The sequence below is a fragment of the Daphnia magna genome, linkage group LG10 (genome assembly GCF_020631705.1).
Source record: "Daphnia magna isolate NIES linkage group LG10, ASM2063170v1.1, whole genome shotgun sequence".
NCBI classification, from domain to species: domain Eukaryota; kingdom Metazoa; phylum Arthropoda; class Branchiopoda; order Diplostraca; family Daphniidae; genus Daphnia; species Daphnia magna.
Genome location: NC_059191.1, coordinates 6,139,675 through 6,165,235, shown reverse-complemented (window position 1 = coordinate 6,165,235; position 25,561 = coordinate 6,139,675). Strand labels below are relative to the sequence as shown.

Genomic DNA, 25,561 nt, shown 5'->3' with positions numbered 1-25,561 from the left:
TTCAAAAGCTTAATACGTCTTTTCCATGTGTGTGCAAACTGTTTTTTACTGTTTTTCTGCCATCCTAATTGATGTTGAAGGAACAAGTATTTTCCCTGAGTGTTTAGTATGTCCTTCTTTCTAATCTTTATATAGATATATAATAGATTCTTTTGTGTATTAATAATGGTGAAGAATCTAAATGTAATCGATTCCTTATGACAGGCAATGAAACGACGGCCTAACGAGGCAATGGCATTAGAGAAGGGGATGGTCCAGAAGATTTAATACCTGGGTTCTAGGAAGTACGCCTAACACCTCATCTCACCCATAAACTTTCAACACATTTGCACGCACCCCTCCCATGTCTTTCACGATGATACGTGGAACCATTACCCATAACCAGGTCACCTTAATTATGACGACATATAGGCCGTATTCCGCGAAATTCACATGCGAGTCTCTGACTCAAGGACATTCGTCGGCCAATGGAAAACACGATTCGCGTGCAAGGGTTACGTGAACCCTACATAAGTGGGGGCAAAGGTGAGAAGAGTTCATCAGTCTATCGACAACTTCTTCTCAGTGATCTCATATTTTTCAAGATGCCTTGGCCATCCTCTTCTCCTTCAAATGTCGTCGAAGTAGTATTCTGCCGCACCAAGTGTAATAAAATGGCTGTTATTCATCAGGATTACTATTTCCATCACAACCGCAAATATAAGGTACGGATTTTATTTTGCGATTCTGACAAATGGAGCGTTTCATTTATCGATTTACTTATTCGTTTTTTTTTTAACAAATAGGGAGGTGATTACTGGTGCTGCGCTCAACGCGGATGTAAAGTACGTCTCATTAGCAGTCGTGTGGACCACGAAACGGGCCGAATGGAATTCTCCCGTCGCAACAAGGCTATCCAGCACCTACACCCACCGAATGCACCAAATCTCATCGAAAAAGAGTTTCGTCGTCAGCTGGTCACGCAGTTTGATAGAGTTACAGCCAGTGAATCGGGATCGCCACAACCAGCCACAGCTGCTTCAGTCCGTGTAGTATACGATCAGTTACGTCGTCAGGCCTTGGAACGCGGCGTACCAGAGCCTCTGATTCCCTCGTTTTGGAATGTACGTAGTACTATGTACCGAATTCGTCGCAAGCGGGAATTACTTCATACTTCACCTAGTGTAGCCTCGAATCCCGAAAGAAGAGGTATGCGTACTTGACAGAATTTTGTATTGAAACAACCATTTATTGATTCACACCTTTTTATTTTGCAGAGAATCATGGAGCTTCAGCTGGAGAAGGATCTGCTAGATCAGAGCCAGAATCTCCAAGCTCATCCACTGAAGCATCGGCTAGCCCAGTGCAGACGGAACCTTTATGTCTGGTCACTTGGAAGAATAATGCTCTTCCGGAGCCACAGCATCAATATCATCGTGCTCTTGCTCACCCGCATGCTTCTCCGATCCTATATCAAACTCTTCAGACGCGCGGCTCTTCTCCTCCTGTTCCGTCCATCTATCAACAGCCGTCGATGCAGTTTGAAACTACAAGTGCCATTACTCCAATGCCGCCAATCGATCCGAATCTTCTACGCTACTCCAGTCATTTTTTGCCCAGCTTATTTGCTCCTATTCCTTCAGGCCAGTCATCGGAAATATTGCAATATTACGCAGCCATGCATGGCGAGTATTTGCGCTCGCTCATCGCTCTCAGCTGTTATCCTCACGTGTAATCACCATTAATTGCTTCGCTCTATTCATTATTGACGCTCGCTAATGATCCAAAATTGACAATGGACGTCTCGTCTGGAACATTTCAACTTAATTGAATACAATCCGATCAACAGCACGTTGTCGTGGTGATAACGTTTCTCGACAAAATGCATAAGGCTGTTCAGTAGCGCAATTGTGGCAGACATGACTGGGCTAAGAAATCGGTTCAACGGATCAGTCTCTGGTCTTCATCGTCTCCTCCACTTTCTTGGTCTTGATTCTTCACCTGGATCTAGTAAATGGAAAACGAAACTGTGGGGCAGCATTGTTTTTTTGGTTATGTTTCAAGCTGGCCTGTACGTGTTCGTTTTGCGGTCTTTTCCTTATTTTAAATGCTTCCTCATCAAATTGAATGCCACCATTACCTTGTTGGACCGCTTCACCCGCTTTTTCAGCGTCGGCAGCATACACTTAATTTTACTTTTGAAATTGGACAGTTTTCTGGACTCATTTTTCAACCAATTAAATCCAATTGATTTACAATTATGCCTTCCCAAGTTGTCCAGAGTTCGTCGTTTGGCCACCGCCGGAGTAGTTTGGATCTTTTTCGTGGTAATTTTTTTAAACAATCCATAAAACAAATTATTCTTTTTTTTAAATAAATGTTTTTATAGTGTAACAGTCAAGTCATTTGTGCAACGTACGTGGAGCTTGTTGAAGCTCCAAGAAAATATTCCATCTCTTTACTAGAAAGACTACAGCAATTCATTCGTCTTGAGAGTTACATGATTTTGGATGTTTCTGTGGTGATCTTTTGCACCCTCGGGGAACTGTTGGTGATCTATTATCGACAACTGGCAAATGACGTAATTCTTTGTCCGTCTTCAAAAGATTTCTTCCGCTTCTCATCCATTTCAACTCAGCTCTCGTGCACTGCTGCTTTTCTACGAACTCAGTTTTCTAGCATCTTGTTGGTCAACTGCATTCATTCGTTCGTCTGCCTGCTTCTTTTCGCTGATGCGCTAATATCCGAACTTCAAAATCCTAACTTGAAGATTACTGCACTTTGGACATCTATCGTTTTAATTGATTGCTTAGTTCGTTTATGGTTGATTGGCCATACTGCCGACAAAATTCGCACTGCCGTAAAATAATGTCTTTACTTTAATTTCAAGCAAACGAGCAATACCCTTTTTTCTAAACAGAGTCAACGATGCATTCGTAGCCTGAGACATCTGAGAGATCATACTTTATTGGATATCAACCCTTCGTATCAGCGCAATCAGGTAGATCTTCACAAATAGTGATCTGTTTTTTTTTCTGATTTCGTGTTTACCTCCATTTTACCCAATATTAGATTACATTGGCTATAGTGGAAATTCCCAGGACGCTACCACATTTTAAGTTGTTCGGGATGATCACATTGTCCAAGGAACTCGTGTTTGGGGTATAATTTGAACATAACTAACTTCATATCTTCGGTTCTCCATATTTTCGATTTTCTAATTAAGTCACTTTTAACAGGTACTGGAGACAACCGCAGCTTACGTAATAATATTAAACGAATTAAAAACTTAAAAGACTGGATAACGTAGCATTACGCTTAATTTTAAATCAAAATTCTTTTAGAAAATAATGTTGAATATTTTTTTATTTATTAAAATTTATAATTCTGTTAAATGGTTTCAAATTAAAAACGAAAAAGTAGACCTTTTACGTATTCAGAGTGCTTTTATCTAGAATGCCTCAAATGCCACCAGCAGTGGGCCCATGTAAATTGCATATCTATCATTAGAGCACTGGAGCATTTGTATATGTATTGATACAAATAATTAATCATTTACGTTTACCTTTAAAGCCGTTGTAGTTTTATCGTTTCAGAGCCTTTTCTCTAGAGCTCAGAAGCAAATAATAGTTTTAAATAATTTTAGTTTGTTTGAAATTCGAGTTTTATTCTTGCACTATCAATACATTGGTTTCCCCATAAGGAATACACGGAGCCAACTTACCTCTATAGAAGGGGCAGCTTACCCCCGACATGGAGCACATTGTCTGACTTTTTTATATTTTCAAACCTAAGTTACGGTTATATAATATATGGTTTTCAGAAAATAAAATTTGTATTAAAGGGCTAATTTTTTTTCTTTTATTTTTTTATCTAGTGGGTTTTTAACATATATAAAAGTGTAGATACAGGATACGAAAAATAAAAAAGTGAGCCAACTAGTCTCCCTTACTGTAAAAAAAACTTTTTAACGATTTTACCATAGGAATTTCAAGCGGCTTTGGCTTCCTTTAATTGTCATGTCATATAGATATGAAATTATTTTGCGGCAAGCGGAATTGTTATTAGCATACAATAGCCGACGTAGTGTAATCCCGTGCTAAACATTTAAATATGGACATGTATTCACGTTGCTGTACATCCATAAAAACGAAGATAAGAGGTTTCATATCGCAGAGAAAAGATAAAACGGTGCGAGCTTGAATACGCCATTGGCATATAGACATACGCCCAATGGAAAAGTTTTTTTTTTTTCCTGCTGCTCCAACTGTTTTGTGTGTTAGTCGTACGGGAAAAGTTGATTTAGTTTTTCATCAGAGCTTCTGCTGTTTGGTTGTTTGCTGACGCAGTAGCCATTGCACGAGGATGGGTAACAAATCAATTGCCTTGCTATTAGCTACAACATCGGCAGTATTTTTTGTTTTTGGTAATTTTAGAAAAAATGTTTATTTAGATGTTAACATCTATTAACGTTATTTTTCCTGTGAATTCCGTAATAGGTGCTTTAATTGGGGTCTACGTCATTGAAGAAAATAAGAATGGCTTTGTTACATTGAATATCAAACCTTTGCTAATTGATGAAATTTCAGCTGAAAAAATTAGTGCAAACCTCAAGTAAGAAACCAATTTTTTATTATGTGAGCTAAAAAAAACTTAAGATAACGTTTTTATATCAATTCTTTGTCTTAAAAGACATCTGACTAGTGTTCCACATGTTGCTGGAACGGAACAAGATTTGCTACAAGCGGAGTGGGTGCGGGATCGTTTTCTTGAATCGGGACTCGACGAGGCCCATACGGTGCCTTACGACGTGTTACTTTCATATCCACGCCATGGGGTGGTAAACACAGTGCAGTTGATTGATGAAAAGAATCAAGCTAATTTTACAACGGCCGGTCGACAGCCTCCGCTCGGTACGCCACAAGATTCCTACGACAAAGTGTTAATGAATTTCAACGCATACTCGGGAAATGGCATCGTCGAAGTAATTTTTTCTACCTAAGATACGTATATATATTTTTTAATATCGAAGAAATACGTTTGATTCTTAACTCGGTACAGGGCAACATTGTTTATGCGTATTACGGTCGAGACGTGGATTATGAAGAATTACAAAAACGAGGAGTTAATGTTACGGGACATGTTGTCTTGGTGCGTTATGGTGCCATTTTCCGGGGATCGAAAGTTAGTATCGTCTGAAAAGATACAGTAATTTCTTAAAAGAAAAAATAAATACAATAACATAAAAGGTGGTGATTGCCGCCAAATGGGGTGCAATTGGAGTGATCTTATTCACCGACCCGAAAGATAAGGCAAAAGAAGGTCGAAATTTTACGTTTCCAGATAGCTGGTGGTTGCCCGGTATGGGAGTTGAAAGCGGTTCCCTTTATGTGGTAGACGGTGATCCTTTAACTCCTGCCTATCCAGCGATAGGTAAAAAAAAACACTTTAAATTCCTTAACAAGGACCCTTTATTTATCCTGCTGTCGTTAAAATGCAGAAAGTGCATTTCGTTTAAAGGAAGAAGAACAGGCCAACTTGCCAAGAATTCCCGTTCAACCAATTGGCTATGATGAAGCTGAAATATTGCTTCGTAGCATGTCGTGTGAAAATCCTGCTCCACCGGAATGGGCCGGTCTTCTCGCTACGAACTACTGCCTCGGTCCTAAGCCGCTCAATCCCGACTGGAAAGTCCGGATTAACGTCAGTACTACTAATGAAATGAGAAGAACATATAACACCATAGGAATTTTACGCGGATCAGTCGAAGAGGGTAAACCACCAATTACAGATGATTCAATTGTAAATGTTTTAAATACTATGTGTTAAATAGATCGTTACGTCTTGCTGGGAAACCACCGGGACGCTTGGACATTTGGGGCCTTAGATCCTTCAAGCGGAACGGCGTCTATGATTGAAGTCGTCCGTGCTCTAGGACATATCAAGAAAAATAATAGTATGCATTCCTATTTAATGTGTCATATTTGAACTGACGTTATATTTGAAAACAGATTGGCGACCACGACGAACCATGGTGTTCTGCAGTTGGGGAGCAGAGGAATTCGGTTTAATTGGCTCCTATGAGTGGACCCAGCAGTTTGCTAAAGTATTGAGCCAAAGAGCCGTGGCTTATCTGAACGTAGACGTGGCAGTCGGTGGTAATAAAGCAATTACAATTGCACAAAATCTTGTCATTTTCAAAATTTTTTACATTTTACCTTCAGGAAATCAAACCCTCCGTGGCTCAGCTTACCCTATGCTTAAAAAACTACTAATTGAATCATCTAAACTTGTTCCTAATCCTAACGCAGCTGAGATAGCTGCTGGTAGGAAAACTGTTTTTGATACCTGGGCGAAAAATTCTCCAGACGCGAATAATCCGGGGCAACCTGCGTAAGGAAAACTGTATTAATTTACTTCCCTGAAGCAATAGTGTATTACAGCAGCATTCTTACTCCTTAAGGGTTGGTAACATGGGCGGTGGCAGCGATTTTGCCCCGTTTGCCTACGTCGTTGGAGCACCTACTACAGATTTCGGCTATACCGTAAGGCATTTTGGATATCAAGGCTTTCTTAACGTTTATCCTTCATTACATTTTCCAAATTTTGCATATTAGGCCCCTTCTTCTTACCCAACCTACCATACTCTATACGATAACTATCAACTCGCTAGTGAGATTGTGGATCGTGGTTTCGTGCATCACCAGGCTGTAGCGAGGATGTGGGCAATTTCAGCTGCCGATCTCGCTGATGCTACAATTTTACCCTTTGATATCAAATCCTATGCCGCTTTCTTAAATGATTCACTAACGGCACTAGAAGATAAATACGATGAGCAGCTTCAGCAGAATAATGCCACTTTCAGTTCGAAACTAATTCTTCTCTAAACCTTGTTCATTACAAACTGAAATTAACTTTACCTTTTCAGAATACTTCCGTGCCTCCGTCGATTCCTTTAGCAAAGCTACCAACGATTTTTCGGAGAAAACTTTGGACACCATAAATGTAGAAGATCCATTAGAAGTCAGGCGCGTTAATGACCGACTTGTTCAGCTGGAACGCTTCTTCATTGACCCTAAAGGATTGCCTGACCGTCCTGAAACCAAGTTTGATGCATTATTTCTTGTGTGATGGTGCTAAGAGCAACGCAACTTAACCAATTCAAATTTTCCCATCCAATAGCCACATCGTTTTCTCCGTCAGCGCTAATAACGCCTATGGATCGGACACGTTCGCCGGATTAGTAGATTTGCTCTTTGAGGTGGGAAATAAAACGGAGGCCCAGGATTCAGTTACTTGGAACAAGATTCGCCAACATTTATCAGTTATCGCTTTCTTGATTGGTGAAGCTGCTCGTTCTCTAAGCGACAATTTGTGGTAATATCTTTCTAATTCAAATTTGCGTCAAACGTAAAATCCTCGGTAACCATCCCCCCCCCCCATAAGATGGCCATATTTCTCGTACTTTTTCTTGATTAAACTGTACCTTTTAACTAATGCTCATCGCATCGGCAAGTCTGTGGTTTAATTAGAGTATTGGATTTAATTTCGGTGTTGCCTTTGCCAAATGTGGTTGCGTTTTTGGCAGAGACAACAAACTTGAAGACGGAATTGGAACCTGAGTTAAAGATTATGTGTAGCCATTCGCAAGAGGGAGCGAGCTCGGATTCCTGCTTAACGTTTAAAATGCAGATTCTTTGAAGTAGCATTCATTCCCACGACCTTAATTCGTTCCTGTGTTTACAAGGCGGATACCCGTTAACCTTGGCGCCGGAAGATGTGACTCCTTGCTTCCTGATTCATAAGTTCGGCTAGCGCGTAGTTCGCCTTGTTCGCCAATTGTGTGTGGTTGATGACGAAATTTGAAAGTTCGTCGCATTCTATGTCACGTCTTCACGTATTGTTGACTTGTTGCTAATCGGTCATCGGTTCGAAATTTCTTAATTGGGAATTTCCAAAACTAATATAAAAGCTGATTAGAAAGGAGAGCACGCGCGAGTCTTAGCTGGTGACACAGCACGTGAGCTCGCACTCTTAGTGTATGCTATAACCTTGCCCAGCCAATAGAAAATAAGCGTGATTCCAAGTAAAAAGGTCCCAACTTGGTGCAGTGCCTGACAGAATTATCAGAGATGTGGTCGAATCAAGACTTGTCGGAAACGAAAACAATGCTGGAACCCAGCAAAAAATCGGATTATTGGATAGTGGGAATTGCTTTGATCATTTTCTTCACTTCAGGTACGCATATTATTCGTAAAAGAACATGTAGCTATCTGATCGTAAGGCTGAATTTCATAATTTCCAATAATTTTATGTATCGTAAAATATTTCAAAAGGTATTTTGATTGGTCGATATGGAACCAGCCATGATAGTCAACATGTTTTAGACGTCAAGCAGTTGGTAATTGACCAGATCTCTACAGATCAAATAAGCTCTAATCTAAGGTATGATTTAAAGTGGAATTAGCCAGTAAAAACTAGTTTTCAATTCTGGTTTTTTTGTTTGTTAGGTATTTGACGAGCACGCCGCATGTGGCTGGAACAGCCCAAGACTTGTTACAAGCTGAATGGATGAGAGATCGTTTTCTGGAAGCAGGGTTGGATGAAGCTAAAACGGTTCCATACGACGTATTGCTCTCGTATCCGCTGCCAGGAGTGATGAATAAAGTTTCACTGATCGACGACCATGGTAGAATTAATTACACTACAGCTGGTCGTCAACCGCCCCTTGGATCTCCCGAAGAATATTCAGAGGATATCATGCATAACTTCAACGCATTCTCGGCTAGTGGAGTAGTTGAGGTTACCTTATAGCATAACTAACATCATTTTTACTAGATAAAAAAAAATATGAATTTCTGATAATATAGGGAAATGTTGTCTACGTCCATTATGGTCGAAAGAAGGATTACGAGTTTTTGTTGTCACGCGGAATTAATGTTTCTGGTCACATTGCTCTGATTCGATTAGGGGTGATATTTCGTGGATCCAAGGTAAAAGCATATTTTGTTTAATCAATGGTAAACGTAAGCGTTTATTCCATGTTCTTGCCAGGTGGAGTTAGCTGAAAGATATGGTGCAATTGGAGCGATTCTATTTTCCGATCGGATTGAGAAAACGAGTCAGGACCGCAATTTTACCTATCCCGATAGCTGGTGGATGCCGGGCACTGGAGCCGAGTATGGTCACGTCGGCCGCTTGCGAGGTGGAGACTTATTGACGCCCTACTACCCGGCCATTGGTAGCTAACTAGTACAATTATTAAATGCATATTTACTGAGGTAGACATCTTCTTTTCCTTTGACGTGGTGTAGAAAGCGCTTTCAGAATTAATGAAGACAATCACCCAGGTCTGCCTAAAATTCCCGTACTGGCAATAGGTTACGAAGAAGCTGAAGTAATTCTTAGACATATCTCCCCCGAAAACCCTGCGCCGACCAAATGGGGCGGTAAAATGGATGCACCCTACAATATTGGTCCTAATCTTCGCTATCCTGGATGGAAAGTTAGGTTAGACGTCAGCATCACCAATGAAAGGAGAACCACTTTCAATACAATCGGAATTTTAAAAGGATCAGTCGAAGATGGTATTATGTTTAAAAGCCCCCCTAAAAAATCGCAGTAAATTATTATGTACTTGAATAGACCGCTATGTTCTCTTGGGGAATCACCGCGATGCCTGGACATTTGGAGCATTGGACCCGTCAAGCGGCACGGCGTCTATGATTGAAATTGCAAGGGTTTTTGGAAACATCAAACGCGAACAAAGTTGGTCCCCATCACGAGTAGACCTCATCTTTCTTTCTAACTTGCTTTATCCTGAACTGCAGATTGGCGACCTCGTAGGACAATAGTGTTCTGTAGCTGGGGCGCTCATGAATATGGATTGGTGGGATCATATGAATGGACCCAGCAACACGCAAAAGTTCTCAACCAAAGAGCTGTGGCGTATCTTAACGTAGACACTGCCGTCAGTGGTAAGAAGGAATGCGTGGCATCTAAACAGAACAGTGTTACTTGAACACTTTTGTTTTGATTCGTTTGACAACATAGGTAACCGCACTCTCTTTGGCAACGCTTTTCCCACCTTGAAGCATTTGTTGGTCGATACAGCTAAACTTATACCGAATCCGAATGTCAATGAAGTAAAGTTTGGTCGGAAAACAGTCTTTGATACATGGATAACGCAATCGCGAGATCGAGAAATTGTTGATCAACCCTCGTAATAGTTACAAATCAACGTAAAATTTTAATTGAAGTCATCGTTAAAATTTTATTTCAGGGTAGGGAATCTTGGTGGTGGTAGCGATTTTGAAGGATTTTCTTACGTCGTCGGGATTCCAGCAGTTGATTTTGGCTACATGGTATGCTATTAACACAAGTTATAATTAATCATATAATCTCAGTCCAAATTTTTTGTTTAGACAAACGGTGCTTACCCGACCCGATATTCCCTGTACGATAGTTATCATTTGGCAAGCAACATTGTTGATAGAGGATTTGTTCACCACCAAGCCGTGGCACGAATGTGGGCCGTCATGGCTATTACGCTCTCTGATTCTACTGTTCTGCCGTTTGATATCTTAGCTTACGCATCCTATCTGAATCAGTCATTAAGTTTGCTGCAAAGTAGATACGGAGGTGTTTTACTACAGAATGGCGTTTCGCTAAGTACGAGTTACAAAACTCATTGGTAAAAATTACTGTTCAAATTTTGAAATTTTGCTATCTTTAGAACACGTACGAGTATCCCTTGACCATTTCGTATTCGCTGTAAAGAATTTCAACAATAACGTGCTGAAGAATGTTGACCATTCTGATATTATGGCAGTGCGGCGAATTAACGATAAGCTCATGTATTTGGAACGCTTCTTCATCGACCCGAAAGGCTTACCTGAGCATCCTGAAACTAAGTTAGATTGTAAAAATGCAGGCCAAAAAGGCATTGCTCTATAATGTTTTTACCGTTTATTATCTAGTCACATTGTATTCTCGACAAGCACCAGCGATTCCCACACGTTCAGCTCTTTTGCTGGACTTGTGGATTTGATCGTAAAAGTGGGAAATAACACAGAAGTAGACGACCCGGACACTTGGATCAAGATTCGTCATCATCTTTCTGTCGTAGCATTTTTAATTGGAGAGGCAGGCCGATCACTCAATGGAGATTTTTAACGTCGGCTTGTCAGTTCATTATAGCGTACATTAAATTTTATATTTTATGTGATCATTTAAGCAGTGAAACCTCAGTGAATAAAAAGTAAGACAAAATCTCCCATATGTCGTAATGTGACCCCTGATAGAAAATAGAATCACTATTTTCTTGTCGTGTTTTGTTTGACAACGCCTTCTGCTTTTAAATTCCTGAGGGTTTTTAAGCTTTGATTTTGAAACTTTTGCAGAATTATTGGGTAGCCAACAGGAATGCTAGGCTACACTACGCAAATCTGTTTCGTTTTCTTCGCGCAAAGGAAAATATTAAACTAATAACTGAAGAATCCAACAGCTTTACTTGACTACTTTAGGGGCGGAAAGAAAACACTTGGGTCTGTTTTGAAAATATGAAACAATTTATTGGTAAGTTTATTTAATTTAGTTTGTGCATTTATCAACAGCAAAAATAATTTGACTGTTGAGCCTCCGAGAAAAGCACATTTTCTTATGTGGTGCACAATGTAATTGTGTTGTGTTGAACTGTTGAACATTAAAGATTACATATGGACATTGAAGATTGTTCAACATGAAAAGCCAATTTTTCAGTTAAATTTGTTTTTTGGATAGGTGGAAATTGTTTTGAATTTTCATTAAAGTCCTAGTAATAAATTTGTGTAAGCTTGTGTAATCTATTACAGTGAGTTTACATTTCAGTGTGATTGTATTGTAAGGTGTTATGGGAAAAATCCCACTATGCCCCAATTTGTAGATTACTTATTATTCGAAGAGTAAACTGTCTTCCCTCACCAAACTTACTAATACCCCTGAATAAATGTTGCCTATGTTATATGTTCATGTTTCACAATCACTTGATAAAACTTCTACTTGGTTGGACAACTTGCATATACGGTTTGAACCACAAAGGATCAACGTCTCGAAGCATGTTTTTTCGAGACGGCTTCGTTCATGGCATGAAGTCCCTTTCTCCATGCTTCCCTTGATTCATCAGTGAAGCCCTTTCCTAACTCTTCTTCCAACACTCCCATGAGTGTCACTCCTAGAAGCTATATTTGAACCATATCTGTTTATAAGGGTATAAAGTACTGAAATATTGCTGTGCATACCTTGAGATCTTCATGATGATATTTTCCTTTTGCTTTAGCGATGAATGGGCAGTTTTGGGGATTTTTACCGAGGTGCTCTACGTATGAGTTCAACCCGGATACACAACTCTTTGCTTGAGCGAGAAAGTCCTCATTTGTTGGCAACTTCATGTGGTCAACTTCTGCAAACGCCGGGAACATTTTTTGCGCTTCGGGCTTCAGTTCAAAGTAACTAGATTAATGGACATTTTGTAAGTTATTTCAGACTTTTATGATGATCCGTTCACTTTTTTCGATTTACCGTAGAAATGTTTTTGGACCGATGTTGTCATTTTTTTTGGCAGTATTCCAAGTGGAACGGATGGTGGCCTCGTCCCTTTCGTTAAGGAAATTCTCCAGGATCCTCTGGCTCTCCGATTTTGCAGCTGCGCTCCTGCCGCCCGATGAACTCGCCTGGGAATGACAGGTAGGTGCTTAGAACAATTGTGGGGATTTTCCATATGTGTACCAACTTTGTAGCCACGAGGACATTCTGCTTGCACCGAACGAAACTGCGGGTAGACCACGAATAGTATAGTGAATAAATGGATAAACATGACGTCGAATTTGGGAACGTGTTGAGCAAGTTTTCCCCACTTTGTACTTAAACTCTTTGGTTTGGGTTATACAGATTGCTATGCGAGCTAGTGTAATCGAAAGCAGTTTTTGAAGCCATCACGCTGATACAGCTGTGACACTTTCCTGTTGAACTACGCTTCTTTTTCGGCAGTGATCTGTGGTGTACGTGGTACAAGCTAGAGTTTCGGAGACTGATAACTCAACCAAAGTCCAATCGATGCTGCGAACCCTTGTAGTTTCAGTTATATCTGAAGGCGGCGGATGCCTTATCCTTAAGGTCATCGAGATTATTTAGAGAGGTCGTGTGCTCAGAAACCGAAAAAAAAAAAAAACACAGTTTTCTTTTTATCGTGTTTACTGGGTCAGTTGCCCCGAACGAAAAGCACAAAAGCAATAAAAAAAAAGAGATAAAATACACGCAAAAATAATTAAATAACAGTTGGTTGAAGGGTCAGGCAAAGCAAACAGTTAGCACCTCGTTAGCTGAAGACATACATAAAACAATAAAAATCAAGCAAACGTAATCGGAATCGTTATGTTGAACGCTGCTTGAAGAAGAGCGAATCACAGAACTTGGGAACATAAGGTAAAGCACACCGAAATAAAGGACGACTAGCAAATCCCGTGAGCTATTTTTCATCGTAGAAAGTTGACAAAGGCCCATAGTTATATCTGTGTGTCCAAAGCATCAATGGAATCGACAGGAGAGCCAATCCGAGACTCTGGGGAGCCGAAACTTGACGCGGAATTACTAGCCCGATCGAGTAAATCTGCGTGACGTACGCACAGATCTAAAACACTGCCAGCAATACTTTGCTCATCTTCAGTTCCTGCACACATTAATAATCGTTCAAGTTTGCATTTTTTGGATACTTATTTGAATTATTACCAGGCGATGATAAGAGATTGGTTTTAGCAATAGCCTCAAGCCACTGAGCGTTGTGCCAGCAGAAACGTTCGTTTTTAATGCGTTCTTCCCATTTGGCATCTGCTTCGGCGATTAACATCAGTCCTCTTTCGCACACTTTGCGCACTTCTAGATTTTGGTCGGTCATGAGGTCGAGAAATGATGCTGGGATGTCTTCAAACTAACAAAATAATTTTTTGTGACCTTATTTTTGTGATAAAAATATGGCGTACGTATACTGACTTTGTTCACGATAATGAAGCATATTTCACCGTGGCGCAGAAGACGATAGAAAACATGTAAAATCTGAAAAGTACAAGTAGCATTAATATTATAGTTCAAGGGAAGTTAGCTTTAAGATTACTTGTAAGACAAATTCATCGTCTTCCTGTTGCATTCTCAGTAGATTCAACAACGTCGATACTAATCCTGATTCGATTAACTGTAAGCTGGCCTCTGGAGCGGCGGCGATAGAACGTAGCACCAGAACAGCTGAGAGCTGAACATCGAAAGGGCTAGTACCTGAATAAGTCGAAGGGCGATAAAGCATTACAAGTTGATCGTAAATTGGTGCAATCAATACCTGGTTGAAGATGTTGATCGATCCATCTCAAAAAGCTTTTGTTGTTAAATATCGTTTCCCACCCAGTCGATAGCGAGAATTCTCCAAGATTAGCGAGCAATCCTAGAGCTTCAGACTGTAATAAAATAAGAATTTAATTAATTTATAAAAGTGAGTTAGGCAACGATCATCTCCCCTACATTGAAATAGGCGCCAGAAGATTTCAAAATGGCATCGACAAGCTTGTCCATTACGACGGGATTGCTCGACTGCGACGACATAGCGTGACCAGCCGCATTGCGAAGTAGCTTTATCAGTACTGCATCTTGATTTGCTATCGCCAAGTCCAAGAACAGGGCAAAATATTTGCTCTAGGGACAACGTACATAAATTGTGTTGTATAACACCTAATGCCCTAATATGTAACGAATCGTACACTTACTTGAGATAATTCGGTGGCAAGTTTTGGAACATGGGCTAGGTTAACAGCCAGGGCAAGTGGAATGGACGGTAGGGGAATTTCTTTGCAACGTAAAAGGTATTCTAAGACAAAGGAGAAGCATTCTGAGCGACTGATTAGGATCCGTCCTCGGTCATCGAGACTAATCTGGTAGACTAAGGCCCATGCAATATTGCCCCCTTGAGAGTCGGTCAGCATCATTCGTATCAAAGAAGGCAACAATCCTAGTCTTCCTATACGAAGCCTTTATTTCAAACTGAATTCAATTATTTTTAAAATCTAGCATTATGTGATGTTAATTGTTGTACCGTAGGACGGGATCAAAGGAAAGATTATACAAGACTCGAGCGGCAGAATCTTGGACCAAGCGGTGGGGTGAATCTACTAGGATAGCCGCTTTTTCAATCACCCCTAATTGAGCCATTTCGTCTTTATTCTCCCCGAAGATTGATAATTTTTGTAGGAAAGTCAACACCAAGTAATTAAGCTCTGCATATTTGTTTTGAAGTCTGGACAATAAAAATCAGTAGAAAATCATTTACAAGAAAACTGTGTTACCATTAACGCTGGAATGTATATGTTTGCGTTGAAGCGTTCGGATGAGCAAGGAAACTATTCCTTTCTTTCGCATTTTATCCTCGACACCAGGATCTTCCGACAAATGAAGTAATACGTAGAAGCAAGTTCGGATTAAGAAAGTTTGTTGTAGGAGCGCCGTTTGAAATTTTCTGTGTAAACCATCTACAAGTATGAAACATTTAGAATTATAAACTTGTAGTTCACATGCAAAATCTGAAGGCCTCACCTTGTTCAAAATGTCCTAAATTTAATTCGCTCTCCCACTGCTCAAACCTCACGAATTCGCCTCGTACAATTTCCATTAGCAATGAGCCAACTTTGAATCGTGTAAGGATAGGGTGAAATGAAGAATAAGAGGTGAAATAGAAAAACGTGAAGGCGATATTAACGGCTAGGGCATAATGTTTTCTGCCATCCTCACGTAGTACACGATATAGAGCACCGATTAAAGCTTCATTACGGCTCAAATCTTGCAGATTTTCATTGCGCTTTGCCAGCTGCAAGATGAGAGATGTGCCTCGTATTTTCCCTTCCAACTCTTCATACAGAAGTTCAATATAAGCTTCCAATTTCCCCATGGATGCCTGCTCATCCATTTGTTGGTTGATAATGTCAGCCATTTCATCATTTCTCATCATTTGACTACTTGTCATGGGTCTGAATTTATCATTCATATTTGCAGGTTTGCTGTCAGGTCTTGCCTGTAAGTAACTCAAAAGTTGCTGAACTTCATTGAGTCTTGAACTGGGTATCAGTTTGCACTGATGGATCACTTCTTTAGCCAGACCATTTATGTCTGTAGAGGAATTCAAGCTTTGAACCTTTATCATCTTCTGCGCCTCCTAAAACAGACATTAAAACGATAGAAAAACTTATTATTTATTTGGCCAGAGAACTATTTACTTTTTGGTTCACATCACTCAAAACATATCTGTGCTGTTTATACTTCAATAAAGGAACTTACTCTTTTTTCACCAGTTACTGGTTCTCCATCACTGGAGAGAAGCATAGCTTCTATTCGATAGAAAACAACAAGGGCTTTTTCGATTGGGTGTACATCGATGGAATCGAATTTAATTCGCCTTAATTTGTCCACACGTAAAATAGACATTATTTACGTTCCAGTCCATGAAATTGCTAAATTGAAATTGTTTACCTCTTGAGATATTGAGCATTATCCGAGTCACACATTCGGCAGCTTCTAATGTTCCGCTTTCTTAAATGCCCACCGATTGTAAAATAATGAGGTGTATGCAGATGTTGGTTCTGCTTGTTTCTCCTGAATCAAACAAGCATCTTTGTATTGAAAGTGGTCACCAGGCAACCATCGGGAAGAGTCGACTGCTCCTCTTCGCTTTCTGACACATCTATTCCGCGCATGTTGCGCTTGCCGCGAAAATTAATCGATTATTTAAGCTGCTGCTGCGTGCTGCCAGAGGTGTGCGTTTCTCAAACATTTTTACCAATAGTTAAAGCCCACCTTAGCCATTATGCCAACAAGGTCTCAGCACAGACTACGAACATAGCCCACTGAATGTAATAGCAAGGTATAGAATAGTACTGCTACTAGTACTGCTATTATACCATGGTAATAGTTCAAGCCTGAAGATTTCCTATCTCGCCCGTTCAATCGTTTTGACGCACTCCCTACCTCCTTTTTTCAACTTGGAATGGACGTCAGCGCGTTCTACTGGTGTCGAAGAACAACCTTTTTCAAAATATAAACATGCCGTTTTTTCAAATACTTCGCTAAATATATAGTAATAAGTGTTATTTCCCAATACAAAGTGGATTTTGTGAATCAGTGTTTAATTTTTTAAAATTATTTTTGTGTCAGTTAATTGCTACGTATCTTGGTTAGTATGTGTAGCAATTTCTGTTTCCAGATCACATTTCTTGTATTTTTAAAAAAATCTTTTCTGTAGGGCTGTCTGAAAACAGGAGAAGACTTGCAATGGAAAATATTCCAAACCCGTAACTTTTATCTTCAATTTCAACACTTTCAAAAAGTAAAAAGAACTCTAACATCAAAACGCTAAAACGACAACTAACTGTTTTGTTAACGATTGCTCAATGAAGTTCCAAGAATCTTTGGTGGTGGCGCTAGTGTCCATTCGAGAATAAGCTCCTCCTCGAGTCACTTTACAGTTCTAGGCTTCAGGCTTGAACTATTACATCCTGTGGGCTATGCTACGAAATAAAAGATCACGATGGGCTCGGTGGACATATCCGGTAGGGTATTTGGGCGAATTGGTAGGTCTCCTCGGCAAAAAAAATTGGATCCGGTGGGTAACGGTTCTTGAGACTTTGTGCCCACTACCTACCCGGTTTTCATGTGGGTAACACAATTTCGAAAACCGTTCCCATTACCCGGTTAGCCCCGATTTCCTACCCGATTACCCGGGTATATCCCTGAAATCAAGTCACGCGCTTTGAATTTCCGCCACAAAAACTTTTTTTTTGCTAATCTCCTTGGGTCATTCCACGCCAAAACATCCAGAGCTCGTTGCGACATCTCACGGATTTTGATAATTTTTGGTGGGTGGGTTCTTTCTAGTTAGAAAATAAGGTATGCCAAAGGATTTTATCCAAATATTATTCGTTCGGATGATATAGGGGTCCAAAGTTTCGATTTTTTCAAAAAAGTCGAAAATTGGGTATTGAGCGCAATAATTTTTAAAACCGATTTAAACTAAAGAATCAATTTTTTTTATGATTAGAATATAAAAAGGGTATAGAAAACTTAATTTTAAGACCATTGCGACCTTTATCAGAAGTTATTATCCCCCCAACGTCATCAGTTAAAAAAAATGAGTTTTTGACAAATTTCATAAGCTTTTTGAGGGTCTTAAAATCATTGTAGGTGTATGATTTTTCTACCAAGTATAGTTCATGGTAAAGACATTTGACAGTTAAAAAAATAAATAGTTTATCTTTTATACAAAAAAAGATATTAATCTTTAAAGTTAGGAAAAACCACAATTTTGACGAAAATTGGTCTTTTTCAAAAAATTATATCTCGAAACTATAATTTTTGTTTTATATGAAACTTATAAATACTATTGCTCATTATGTCTTCTAAAACATATAAAAAAATTAGAAAGGCATTATTTTTTGTTCTCAAGATATTTTTATTTTAGTCGGTTACATTTGAAAGCGATAGAAAATTTATATTCAGGTGGAGATTAGTGACATATACAATTCGAATTCTTTAGAAATAAAATTGTATTCATCGGATTATATATATGTATATATAATCCGATTCTACTCTATATATTCATATAGAGTTGAGAAATAAGCCCATTTTTTAAAAAATATTATTATTTTATTTTTCAATCGTGAAGCAACCATTATAACTATTGTGTATCGGTTTCCCACACCAAGAGTCTTTTTTTTCCTCAATTATTATTATTATTAGACAAGAGAGAAAAGAAATGTGTGACGTGTTTTTGTTTTTGTTTATTTTTTGTTTCTTCTTATTCTTCCATTTCGGAGTTATTCTTTATTATATACTTGACTCGTGTCTTTGTTATCATAAATATTGTGTAAGCCAAGTTAAACATTTTGTCATCTCATCAACTATGATTCTTTTCTGATTTAAATGTCAACATTAGTTGTTGCCAGATATTTAGAATACAAAGTCGAAATAAAATCACTTTCAAATGTCACCGACTAAAATAAAAATATCTTAAGAACAAAAAATAACACCTTTCTAATTTTTTGATATGTTTTAGAAGACATAATGAGCAATAGTATCTATAAGTTTCATATAAAACAAAAATTACAGTTTCGAGATATAATTTTTAGAAAAAGACCAATTTTCGTCAAAATTGGGGTTTTTCCTAACTTTAAAGATTAATGTCATTTTTTTGTATAGAAGATAAACTATTTATTTTTTAACAGTCAAATGTCTTTACCATGAAATATACTTGGTAGAAAAATCATACACCTAGTTTTTAAGACCCTCAAAAAGCTTATGAAAGTTGTCAAAAACTCTTTTTTTTTTACTGATGACGTTGGGGGGATAATAACTTCTGATAAAGGTCGCAATGGTCTTAAAATTAAGTTTTCTATACCCTTTTCATATTCTAATCATAAAAAAATTGACTTTTCTTTTGTTTAAATCGATTTTAAAAATTATTGCGCTCAATACCCCATTTTCGACTTTTTTGAAAAAATCGAAACTTTGAACCCAAATATCATCCGAACGAATAATATTTGGGTAAAATCCTTTGGCATACCTTATTTTCTAACTATAAAGAACCCACCCACCAAAAATTATCAAAATCCGTGAGATGGTCGCAACGAGCTCTGGATGTTTTGGCGTGGAATGACCCCCCTTTTAATTTAACTTGGCGCCTTGAAACCGCCATTTACCAAGATGGCAGTGGGTATACTCGGTTTGCCCATCAAATCCACCCAGTCTACCCATTTTGGCAAATAGGCTACCATGGGCGACTATTTTTGGCGACGATCCACGGGTAACCCGGGTTTTCTTGAACCGGGGCTGAGCCCTAATGTCCGGTCCTGTCGATGATGGTACCGGTACCCGTTTTGGGAACTTTTCGGGTGTTTTTCCCGTTTCCCCTACGGAACCAATGTTTCACACATCGGCTTTGTTAGGTGTAATTTTTATTGTACTACCTATATTTATGTACATTAATTATTTTTGTCCTATTTCTAGTTCCTGTGAATTATTTCAATTTTTTCGATCTACCCTAGCGATCCCCAGAGCTGCCGTTCGATCACGAAATTGCGATCGATGATCTCGATCTTGATCCTACCCCAATTTGGGATCGAAGAATCCAAATCGATCGGGTTTTTTTATTTGATCAATCGATCGGTGAAATCGATCTTTTCGATCATTTTTATAAAATTGCATTTCCAGTGTGCTGCATCACACAGACGATAGTGAGCGGCAAATTTTACCTCACTTTTCGTACTACTCCTTTGAGTAAGCTGATGTATTCGTTGACCGAGTCTTCTTCTACCCATATTAACATAACAATAAATTATGACAGAAATGCCTTAATAAGAAAGATTCACACACAAGGATAACGACATTAGGCCACATTAAACACGTGAATAATGCATAATGCCGTCTGAAAAAATCAAATCGTGTGGAGGAAAAGAACTTTGTGTAGGAGCTTCGTAAATGACTCATAGATGGCGCCACAATCGCAAAGATCATCTATCAAGACCATTTTGATCACAATCTCGATCCAAATTTCGGGTTGAGATCAATGATCTCGATCTCGATCGCAAAAAAGTGATGGATCCATCATCGATCTCGATCATTTCAGTCGATCGCGGCAGCTCTGGCGATCCCTAATTAAATGTTTTATTTGCCCCCCTTTTTCTGATTTACGAGAATGAATAAAATGAATCGTGAAGCACGCCTAGTCTACGTCTGTCTTTGTATACATGAGTTAACTGGTTAACTACTAAGATGTGAAGCGTAGGGAAACCGGACACAAGTAATTTTTTTCACAAGTAAAATAAAGTAATTAGCACAAATATAAATAAATGTGTTCGGTGGTAAGTAAGGCGATAGGAATTAAAGCTCACAAGTATATTTGTTCTTAAGTATTAATATGCTCATGAAGATTTATATTATTTCTAATTTGTTAATTTCGACAACAAGTAATAAGTGCTAAATAAATATATCCCGTAAATAATTACTTACGGGAAAACTATAAGTCCAAAGTTAATAAATTTTACATAAATGGATAGCTCTTGGTAAAGGCTATCCATTTCTGTGTAATTTGTGAGCAAATATTAATAGAAAAAAGTTTGAAAAAGAAATAAAATTTTTACTTATGTCTATTGAGTCTAGTATATACATAGAGCGGTGTTGCTTTTCAGATCCCATAGTGACAAGACGTCCCAAATAGTGCGCCAAACAATTCGCCTCAGGCTCGTGCCATACCCCTTATCTTATACCACCTACCCCAGCCCCCAAACCGACCACGCTAAACACTATATCATGAATCCAATCAACTTAGTGCGTGAATCAGAAACATCAAGTGCCATCGACGTTACTACACAAATGGTTTTTGAAGAACCATCCGTGAAACGCAAGAACAACAAGGACCACTACAGCCCACGACCCGGACATTCCCGATACTCAGACCTCTTCAACCAGCCATGCAACGGTGCACCGATCGTCATCCACCTCATCAGCAAGCCAAAATCCTTCCTACTACTAGGCATCACCGAAAAACTGGCCTTCATGGACGCCCTAACAGACACCATCGGTCAAGTCAAAGCGGACACAAAGTGGACACATCAAGGATACCTTAATGTATATCCAACATCATCATCGCAAAAAAGGAAACTCCTGGAACTTAAGTTACTGAAAGAATTTGAAATCAAATGCAATCTCGCCATGTCCGAAGCCTCGCTCAGAGGAGTGATCCGAAACGTCCCCACCCAAGATTCAGAAGAAGACATCTTATGCCTACTGGCTGATCAAGGAGTCACGAAGGTACAACGGTTCACAGCCCCAGCACCAGATGGCAGTGGAACCCCACTGAAAACAGTCACGCTCTTCTTCAAAACCTCGCAACTTCCCAGAGAAGTCATCATGGCCCACGAAATCTTCCCCGTCAAACAGTTCATCCCAAGACCAGCACTGTGCCGTAAATGCTGGACATTTGGACACCTAGAAGAAACCTGCACAAACCCCCCCATGTGCAAGCAATGCTCACAAATCCACCCACCATCAGACCCCTGCAAAACCCCACCAAAATGTCCTACATGCGCCAAACCTGGACATGCAGCTGGAACCCTTGATTGCCCAAAGTACAGCAACAGACAACAAATAATCAAATTCGCATACGAAAACAGAATCCCAATTGCAGAAGCAAGCAAACTACTAAGCAACCCTGAACCAGCGAGACTACCCCAACTACCCAAAATGTACTCCACCGCAAACCCCAATCAAGAAATGGATGACCTAAAGAAGGATGTCCCGAAACTGAGATCACAAATTGAAGCCATCTCAGTACACCCCCCTCAAACTACCGCTAGACTCGAAACCCTGGAAACCACCGTCCAGGACATTCAAGAGAAAATAGCCCCCCTCGTAGAGCTGCCACAAACAATCAAAAAATAAAGAAGGACATGGCCACAGGATTCGAGTCAAATCACGAACAACTAGCCACAATCACAGCCCTACTGCAAGCCAACCGACCTCTAGCCAGACCCCCTTATATGTCAACCACCAACACCACTAAAAAGGCCCGAAAATGACGATACCACTTAAAATCATCCAATGGAACGCCCGCAGTCTCTACAAAAGTAAACTTCGAGAATTTAAATATAACATAAGATGCTTGAATCCACACATTGTACTACTAAGTGAAACATTTTGGAGAGATAAATACATACCAAAACTTAACGCATTCAACACCTTTTACCTAAACCGAAAGACCCACGGCGGAGGAGTAGCGATCCTTGTGAAGAAATCCATCCAAGCAGCCCCGATGATACTCCCCCAGACACCAAATGTAGAAGCAGTAGGAACAACTATAAAATTAAAAAACAACAAATCAATTGACATCATATCGGTATACTGCCCAGACGGGAACGCGAAAACCAAACAAGACATCACAGACATCCTCAACACCACAACCAACAGCCCCGATATCACAATGCAGTCCGTCGGATGTCCGACAGATGGCGGCGTCGGATGTTGAGTACATCTTTTTTATATCCTCCGGACAGCCCGATATCCGATTTGGATGTCCTATGGATGTAATTTTTTTTGGTTTAGACCGCCCTCAACAGCGCCGTCGGACATTTTAAGGATATCCGAACGAGCTTTCATTTGGCTATAAATATAACATGTATTGAACCTCTAATCTTGAAAAAACATTAGGCTATATCAGGATTCGAACTCGGGTCTCCCGCACCTCAGTCGAATATTATTCGACTGTGCAAATCTATAGCTGTTTTAGATTTCATTTTCAAACAAATCAATCGAATTGTTGTAAAACACTTGAGCTTTTTTCGATAACAAATCACATACAGAATTTTTAAGAAGTCAAGATGATGTCGAACTTAGGTTAAACCAGAAGTGTATAAATTTAAATTAAACAATTTATGCTAAATATTTTTTGAATTTTTAACTTCAGCATGATTTATTAAGTTTAAAGTAGTTTTTTATTATTTGAAATTAAAATCCTATCATAAGTATACTTGCCTTGAATATTATGAAATGCCGAATAATATTTATTTTCTTTAAGTTAATTTCCAATGGCTTGGTTCCCGTAAGCTAAACGGAAAGCCTGTGCAAACAAACTCACGGCTTACATATACAGTACCCACCAAACTATTAGGTACACCCCCCTTTTTTCAGTGCATTCTTATGGCACTACGAGTCTTAGAAAAAATGCAATAACTCTTGAACCGCTTGGGCTAGATTTTTTTTCCTTTTTTCCGTGAGTAGATCTAATGATGATCTACATTTCTTATACACATGAAGTCGTCGTAGGATTAACCCCCACGGCGCTACAGTATCGTTCACTTTATTAGGTACACCCCGTTTTCCCCCATATGCGCCGTGTTAAATACGGCGTTTTCAAAAATATACAAAAAATTTTCAAATAAAGCTAAAATCTTTTTCTTTGTGCCAAAAGATGCACAATTCTTCACTCTATACTAATCCGAAGCATGATTTACAGTCAAATCAATTAAAAGAACCCTTCTCTATACCCCGAAGTTTACCCCCCTCAACATTTTTACGGCAAAATCAAAACTGGCGATGTCGCCACCAGAGGCACTGCAAGATTCGGGCTGTTGCTGCGCCAATGCGATAAGGGGCACACAAGATATTTAAAAAAATCTGATTATTTTCATTTTCGCATCGCATATAGCATATTTCATTGTTTATTTTCTAATGGAACTAAGATTAAAATTGAAACCATATTCTGTGAAAGCTGGCGGCTGGTAGCAACAGCCCGAATCTTGCAGTGCCTCTGGTGGCGACATCACCAGTTTTGATTTTGCCGTAAAAATGTTGATGGGGGTAAACTTCGGGGTATAGAGAAGGGTTTTTTTAGTTGGTTTGACTGTAAATCATACTTTAATTAATATAGAGTGAAGAATTGTGCATCTTTTGGCACAAAGAAAAAGATTTTAGCTTTATTTTTTGTATTTTTTGTATATTTTTGAAAACGCCGTATTTAACACGGCGCATATGGGGGAAAACGGGGTGTACCTAATAAAGTGAACGATACCGTAGCGCCGTGGGGATTAATCCTACGACGACTTCATGTGTATAAGAAATGTAGATCATCATTAGATCTACTCACGGAAAAAAGGAAAAAAAAATCTAGCCCAAGCGGTTCAAGAGTTATTGCATTTTTTCTAAGACACGTAGTGCCATAAGAATGCACTGAAAAAAGGGGGGTGTACCTAATAGTTTGGTGGGTACTGTATTTTATTCATTTTTTGTAATAAATTTAAAAATAAACCATCCGGCAAATAGATTTATTTAGATAGAAAAATTTGAACACGGTTAAGTTCTCCCCTTTTGGAAACAAAGAAATTTTGACAATTAATAATGAAACTTAGTGATCGGCCCCAATAAGTTCTAATCGAGTTAACCGCCCTGCACCGATAAAGTGCATTCGGGGTTGAATTGAAGTGCCACTTTTTCAACCGGGGCGGTGCGGGGAAAAATTTGAGGTTAACCCGTTGCCCCAACGCAATTTTTAAAAAATGACGTTCTTTCGGTTTTAGAGTAAATGTCGGGGTAAGCGGGTAGAACGAGCTATTATCGGGGTTGTTATCGGATCGATCGGGTGAAACAGTCGATCGATAATGTTTTCTGCATTGATGAATCGATTGATTGCAATCCAATAGATTGCAAACCCCAATTGAATTCGGGGAGAAGAATTTTCCACACTGAGCCACGCCTCGATGGCCCGAAATGAGAAACCCGATTTGCAAAAAAGCGCCCCGATTAGCTCGAGGCCGATCTTTAAATGAAACAATTGAAAATCTTCTTGGCTGTTGGAAGGAGGTCCGTAGAATATAATTTTCGCACATCCATTGCACTTCCAAGGTGACTAGCCGACGGACATCCCTGGAACTACCCATTGATGAGTACATAGATATCTAACGGATGTTCGGCCATGATTCGGACATCCGACGGCAGAAATGTGCTATATGGGAGCTACATAATCGGAGGT

The 25,561-nt window shown here is 39.3% G+C and overlaps 7 protein-coding genes across 7 annotated transcripts; 5 read left to right on the top strand and 2 right to left on the bottom strand.

Moving 5' to 3' along the window:
• The first annotated feature begins 192 nt into the window (after positions 1–192).
• On the top strand, positions 193–1,866 carry LOC116932398. Its single transcript, XM_045180441.1, has 4 exons — positions 193–525; positions 585–704; positions 786–1,188; positions 1,257–1,866. Exons 2-4 carry the CDS (start codon positions 585–587, stop codon positions 1,712–1,714), a joined length of 981 nt encoding a protein of 326 aa, XP_045036376.1. The 5' UTR covers positions 193–525; the 3' UTR covers positions 1,715–1,866.
• A 20-nt stretch (positions 1,867–1,886) lies between these two features.
• On the top strand, positions 1,887–3,231 carry LOC116932397. Its single transcript, XM_045180444.1, has 4 exons — positions 1,887–2,306; positions 2,369–2,839; positions 2,900–2,980; positions 3,052–3,231. The coding sequence occupies exons 1-4, from the start codon at positions 1,899–1,901 to the stop codon at positions 3,145–3,147; spliced, it is 1,056 nt and encodes a 351-aa protein (XP_045036379.1). The 5' UTR covers positions 1,887–1,898; the 3' UTR covers positions 3,148–3,231.
• A 1,012-nt stretch (positions 3,232–4,243) lies between these two features.
• Positions 4,244–7,477, top strand: LOC116932393 (N-acetylated-alpha-linked acidic dipeptidase 2). Its single transcript, XM_032940188.2, has 13 exons — positions 4,244–4,405; positions 4,479–4,593; positions 4,672–4,963; positions 5,041–5,163; positions 5,229–5,412; positions 5,480–5,752; positions 5,813–5,935; positions 5,991–6,137; positions 6,204–6,372; positions 6,443–6,524; positions 6,597–6,843; positions 6,908–7,085; positions 7,162–7,477. Exons 1-13 carry the CDS (start codon positions 4,345–4,347, stop codon positions 7,358–7,360), a joined length of 2,193 nt encoding a protein of 730 aa, XP_032796079.2. The 5' UTR covers positions 4,244–4,344; the 3' UTR covers positions 7,361–7,477.
• A 566-nt stretch (positions 7,478–8,043) lies between these two features.
• Positions 8,044–11,250, top strand: LOC116932392 (N-acetylated-alpha-linked acidic dipeptidase 2). The gene is made up of 13 exons (XM_032940186.2): positions 8,044–8,217; positions 8,316–8,424; positions 8,490–8,781; positions 8,850–8,972; positions 9,034–9,220; positions 9,294–9,566; positions 9,625–9,747; positions 9,810–9,956; positions 10,033–10,201; positions 10,262–10,343; positions 10,404–10,650; positions 10,715–10,892; positions 10,959–11,250. Exons 1-13 carry the CDS (start codon positions 8,112–8,114, stop codon positions 11,152–11,154), a joined length of 2,232 nt encoding a protein of 743 aa, XP_032796077.2. The 5' UTR covers positions 8,044–8,111; the 3' UTR covers positions 11,155–11,250.
• Positions 11,251–11,798: 548 nt separating this feature from the next.
• Positions 11,799–13,046, bottom strand: LOC116932394 (globin C, coelomic). Its single transcript, XM_032940189.2, has 4 exons — positions 12,749–13,046; positions 12,538–12,689; positions 12,258–12,468; positions 11,799–12,197 (listed from the first exon to the last, which is right to left on the bottom strand). The coding sequence occupies exons 1-4, from the start codon at positions 12,830–12,832 to the stop codon at positions 12,060–12,062; spliced, it is 585 nt and encodes a 194-aa protein (XP_032796080.1). The 5' UTR covers positions 12,833–13,046; the 3' UTR covers positions 11,799–12,059.
• A 145-nt stretch (positions 13,047–13,191) lies between these two features.
• Positions 13,192–16,895, bottom strand: LOC116932391 (kinesin-associated protein 3). The gene is made up of 12 exons (XM_032940185.2): positions 16,519–16,895; positions 16,327–16,444; positions 15,589–16,204; positions 15,342–15,524; positions 15,092–15,272; positions 14,766–15,027; positions 14,524–14,694; positions 14,345–14,459; positions 14,126–14,283; positions 14,005–14,067; positions 13,744–13,942; positions 13,192–13,684 (listed from the first exon to the last, which is right to left on the bottom strand). The coding sequence occupies exons 1-12, from the start codon at positions 16,551–16,553 to the stop codon at positions 13,521–13,523; spliced, it is 2,265 nt and encodes a 754-aa protein (XP_032796076.1). The 5' UTR covers positions 16,554–16,895; the 3' UTR covers positions 13,192–13,520.
• Positions 16,896–21,150: 4,255 nt separating this feature from the next.
• Positions 21,151–22,670, top strand: LOC116932390. Its single transcript, XM_045179805.1, is given in 2 exon segments — positions 21,151–22,468; positions 22,471–22,670. Coding segments are annotated over 2 exon segments (1,266 nt in total). The 5' UTR covers positions 21,151–21,348; the 3' UTR covers positions 22,617–22,670.
• The last annotated feature ends 2,891 nt before the right edge of the window (positions 22,671–25,561 follow it).

Coding starts and splice junctions, on each gene's coding strand:
- LOC116932393 (XM_032940188.2), top strand. CDS start 4,345: ATGGGTAACAAATCAATTGCCTTGCTATTAGCTACAACATCGGCAGTA. Junction 4,406..4,478: donor GGCAGTATTTTTTGTTTTTG/GTAATTTTAGAA, acceptor ATTCCGTAATAG/GTGCTTTAATTGGGGTCTAC. Junction 5,413..5,479: donor TCCTGCCTATCCAGCGATAG/GTAAAAAAAAAC, acceptor GTTAAAATGCAG/AAAGTGCATTTCGTTTAAAG.
- LOC116932398 (XM_045180441.1), top strand. CDS start 585: ATGCCTTGGCCATCCTCTTCTCCTTCAAATGTCGTCGAAGTAGTATTC. Junction 705..785: donor ATCACAACCGCAAATATAAG/GTACGGATTTTA, acceptor TTTAACAAATAG/GGAGGTGATTACTGGTGCTG. Junction 1,189..1,256: donor CTCGAATCCCGAAAGAAGAG/GTATGCGTACTT, acceptor TTTATTTTGCAG/AGAATCATGGAGCTTCAGCT.
- LOC116932392 (XM_032940186.2), top strand. CDS start 8,112: ATGTGGTCGAATCAAGACTTGTCGGAAACGAAAACAATGCTGGAACCC. Junction 8,218..8,315: donor GATCATTTTCTTCACTTCAG/GTACGCATATTA, acceptor ATATTTCAAAAG/GTATTTTGATTGGTCGATAT. Junction 10,344..10,403: donor CAGTTGATTTTGGCTACATG/GTATGCTATTAA, acceptor TTTTTTGTTTAG/ACAAACGGTGCTTACCCGAC.
- LOC116932391 (XM_032940185.2), bottom strand. CDS start 16,553: ATGTGTGACTCGGATAATGCTCAATATCTCAAGAG. Junction 16,445..16,518: donor AATGCTCAATATCTCAAGAG/GTAAACAATTTC, acceptor GGACAAATTAAG/GCGAATTAAATTCGATTCCA. Junction 14,284..14,344: donor CGATCAACATCTTCAACCAG/GTATTGATTGCA, acceptor CGACTTATTCAG/GTACTAGCCCTTTCGATGTT.
- LOC116932394 (XM_032940189.2), bottom strand. CDS start 12,832: ATGTTTATCCATTTATTCACTATACTATTCGTGGTCTACCCGCAGTTT. Junction 12,690..12,748: donor AATGTCCTCGTGGCTACAAA/GTTGGTACACAT, acceptor TGTCATTCCCAG/GCGAGTTCATCGGGCGGCAG. Junction 12,469..12,537: donor GGTCCAAAAACATTTCTACG/GTAAATCGAAAA, acceptor CCATTAATCTAG/TTACTTTGAACTGAAGCCCG.
- LOC116932397 (XM_045180444.1), top strand. CDS start 1,899: ATGACTGGGCTAAGAAATCGGTTCAACGGATCAGTCTCTGGTCTTCAT. Junction 2,307..2,368: donor TAGTTTGGATCTTTTTCGTG/GTAATTTTTTTA, acceptor ATGTTTTTATAG/TGTAACAGTCAAGTCATTTG. Junction 2,981..3,051: donor CTTCGTATCAGCGCAATCAG/GTAGATCTTCAC, acceptor ACCCAATATTAG/ATTACATTGGCTATAGTGGA.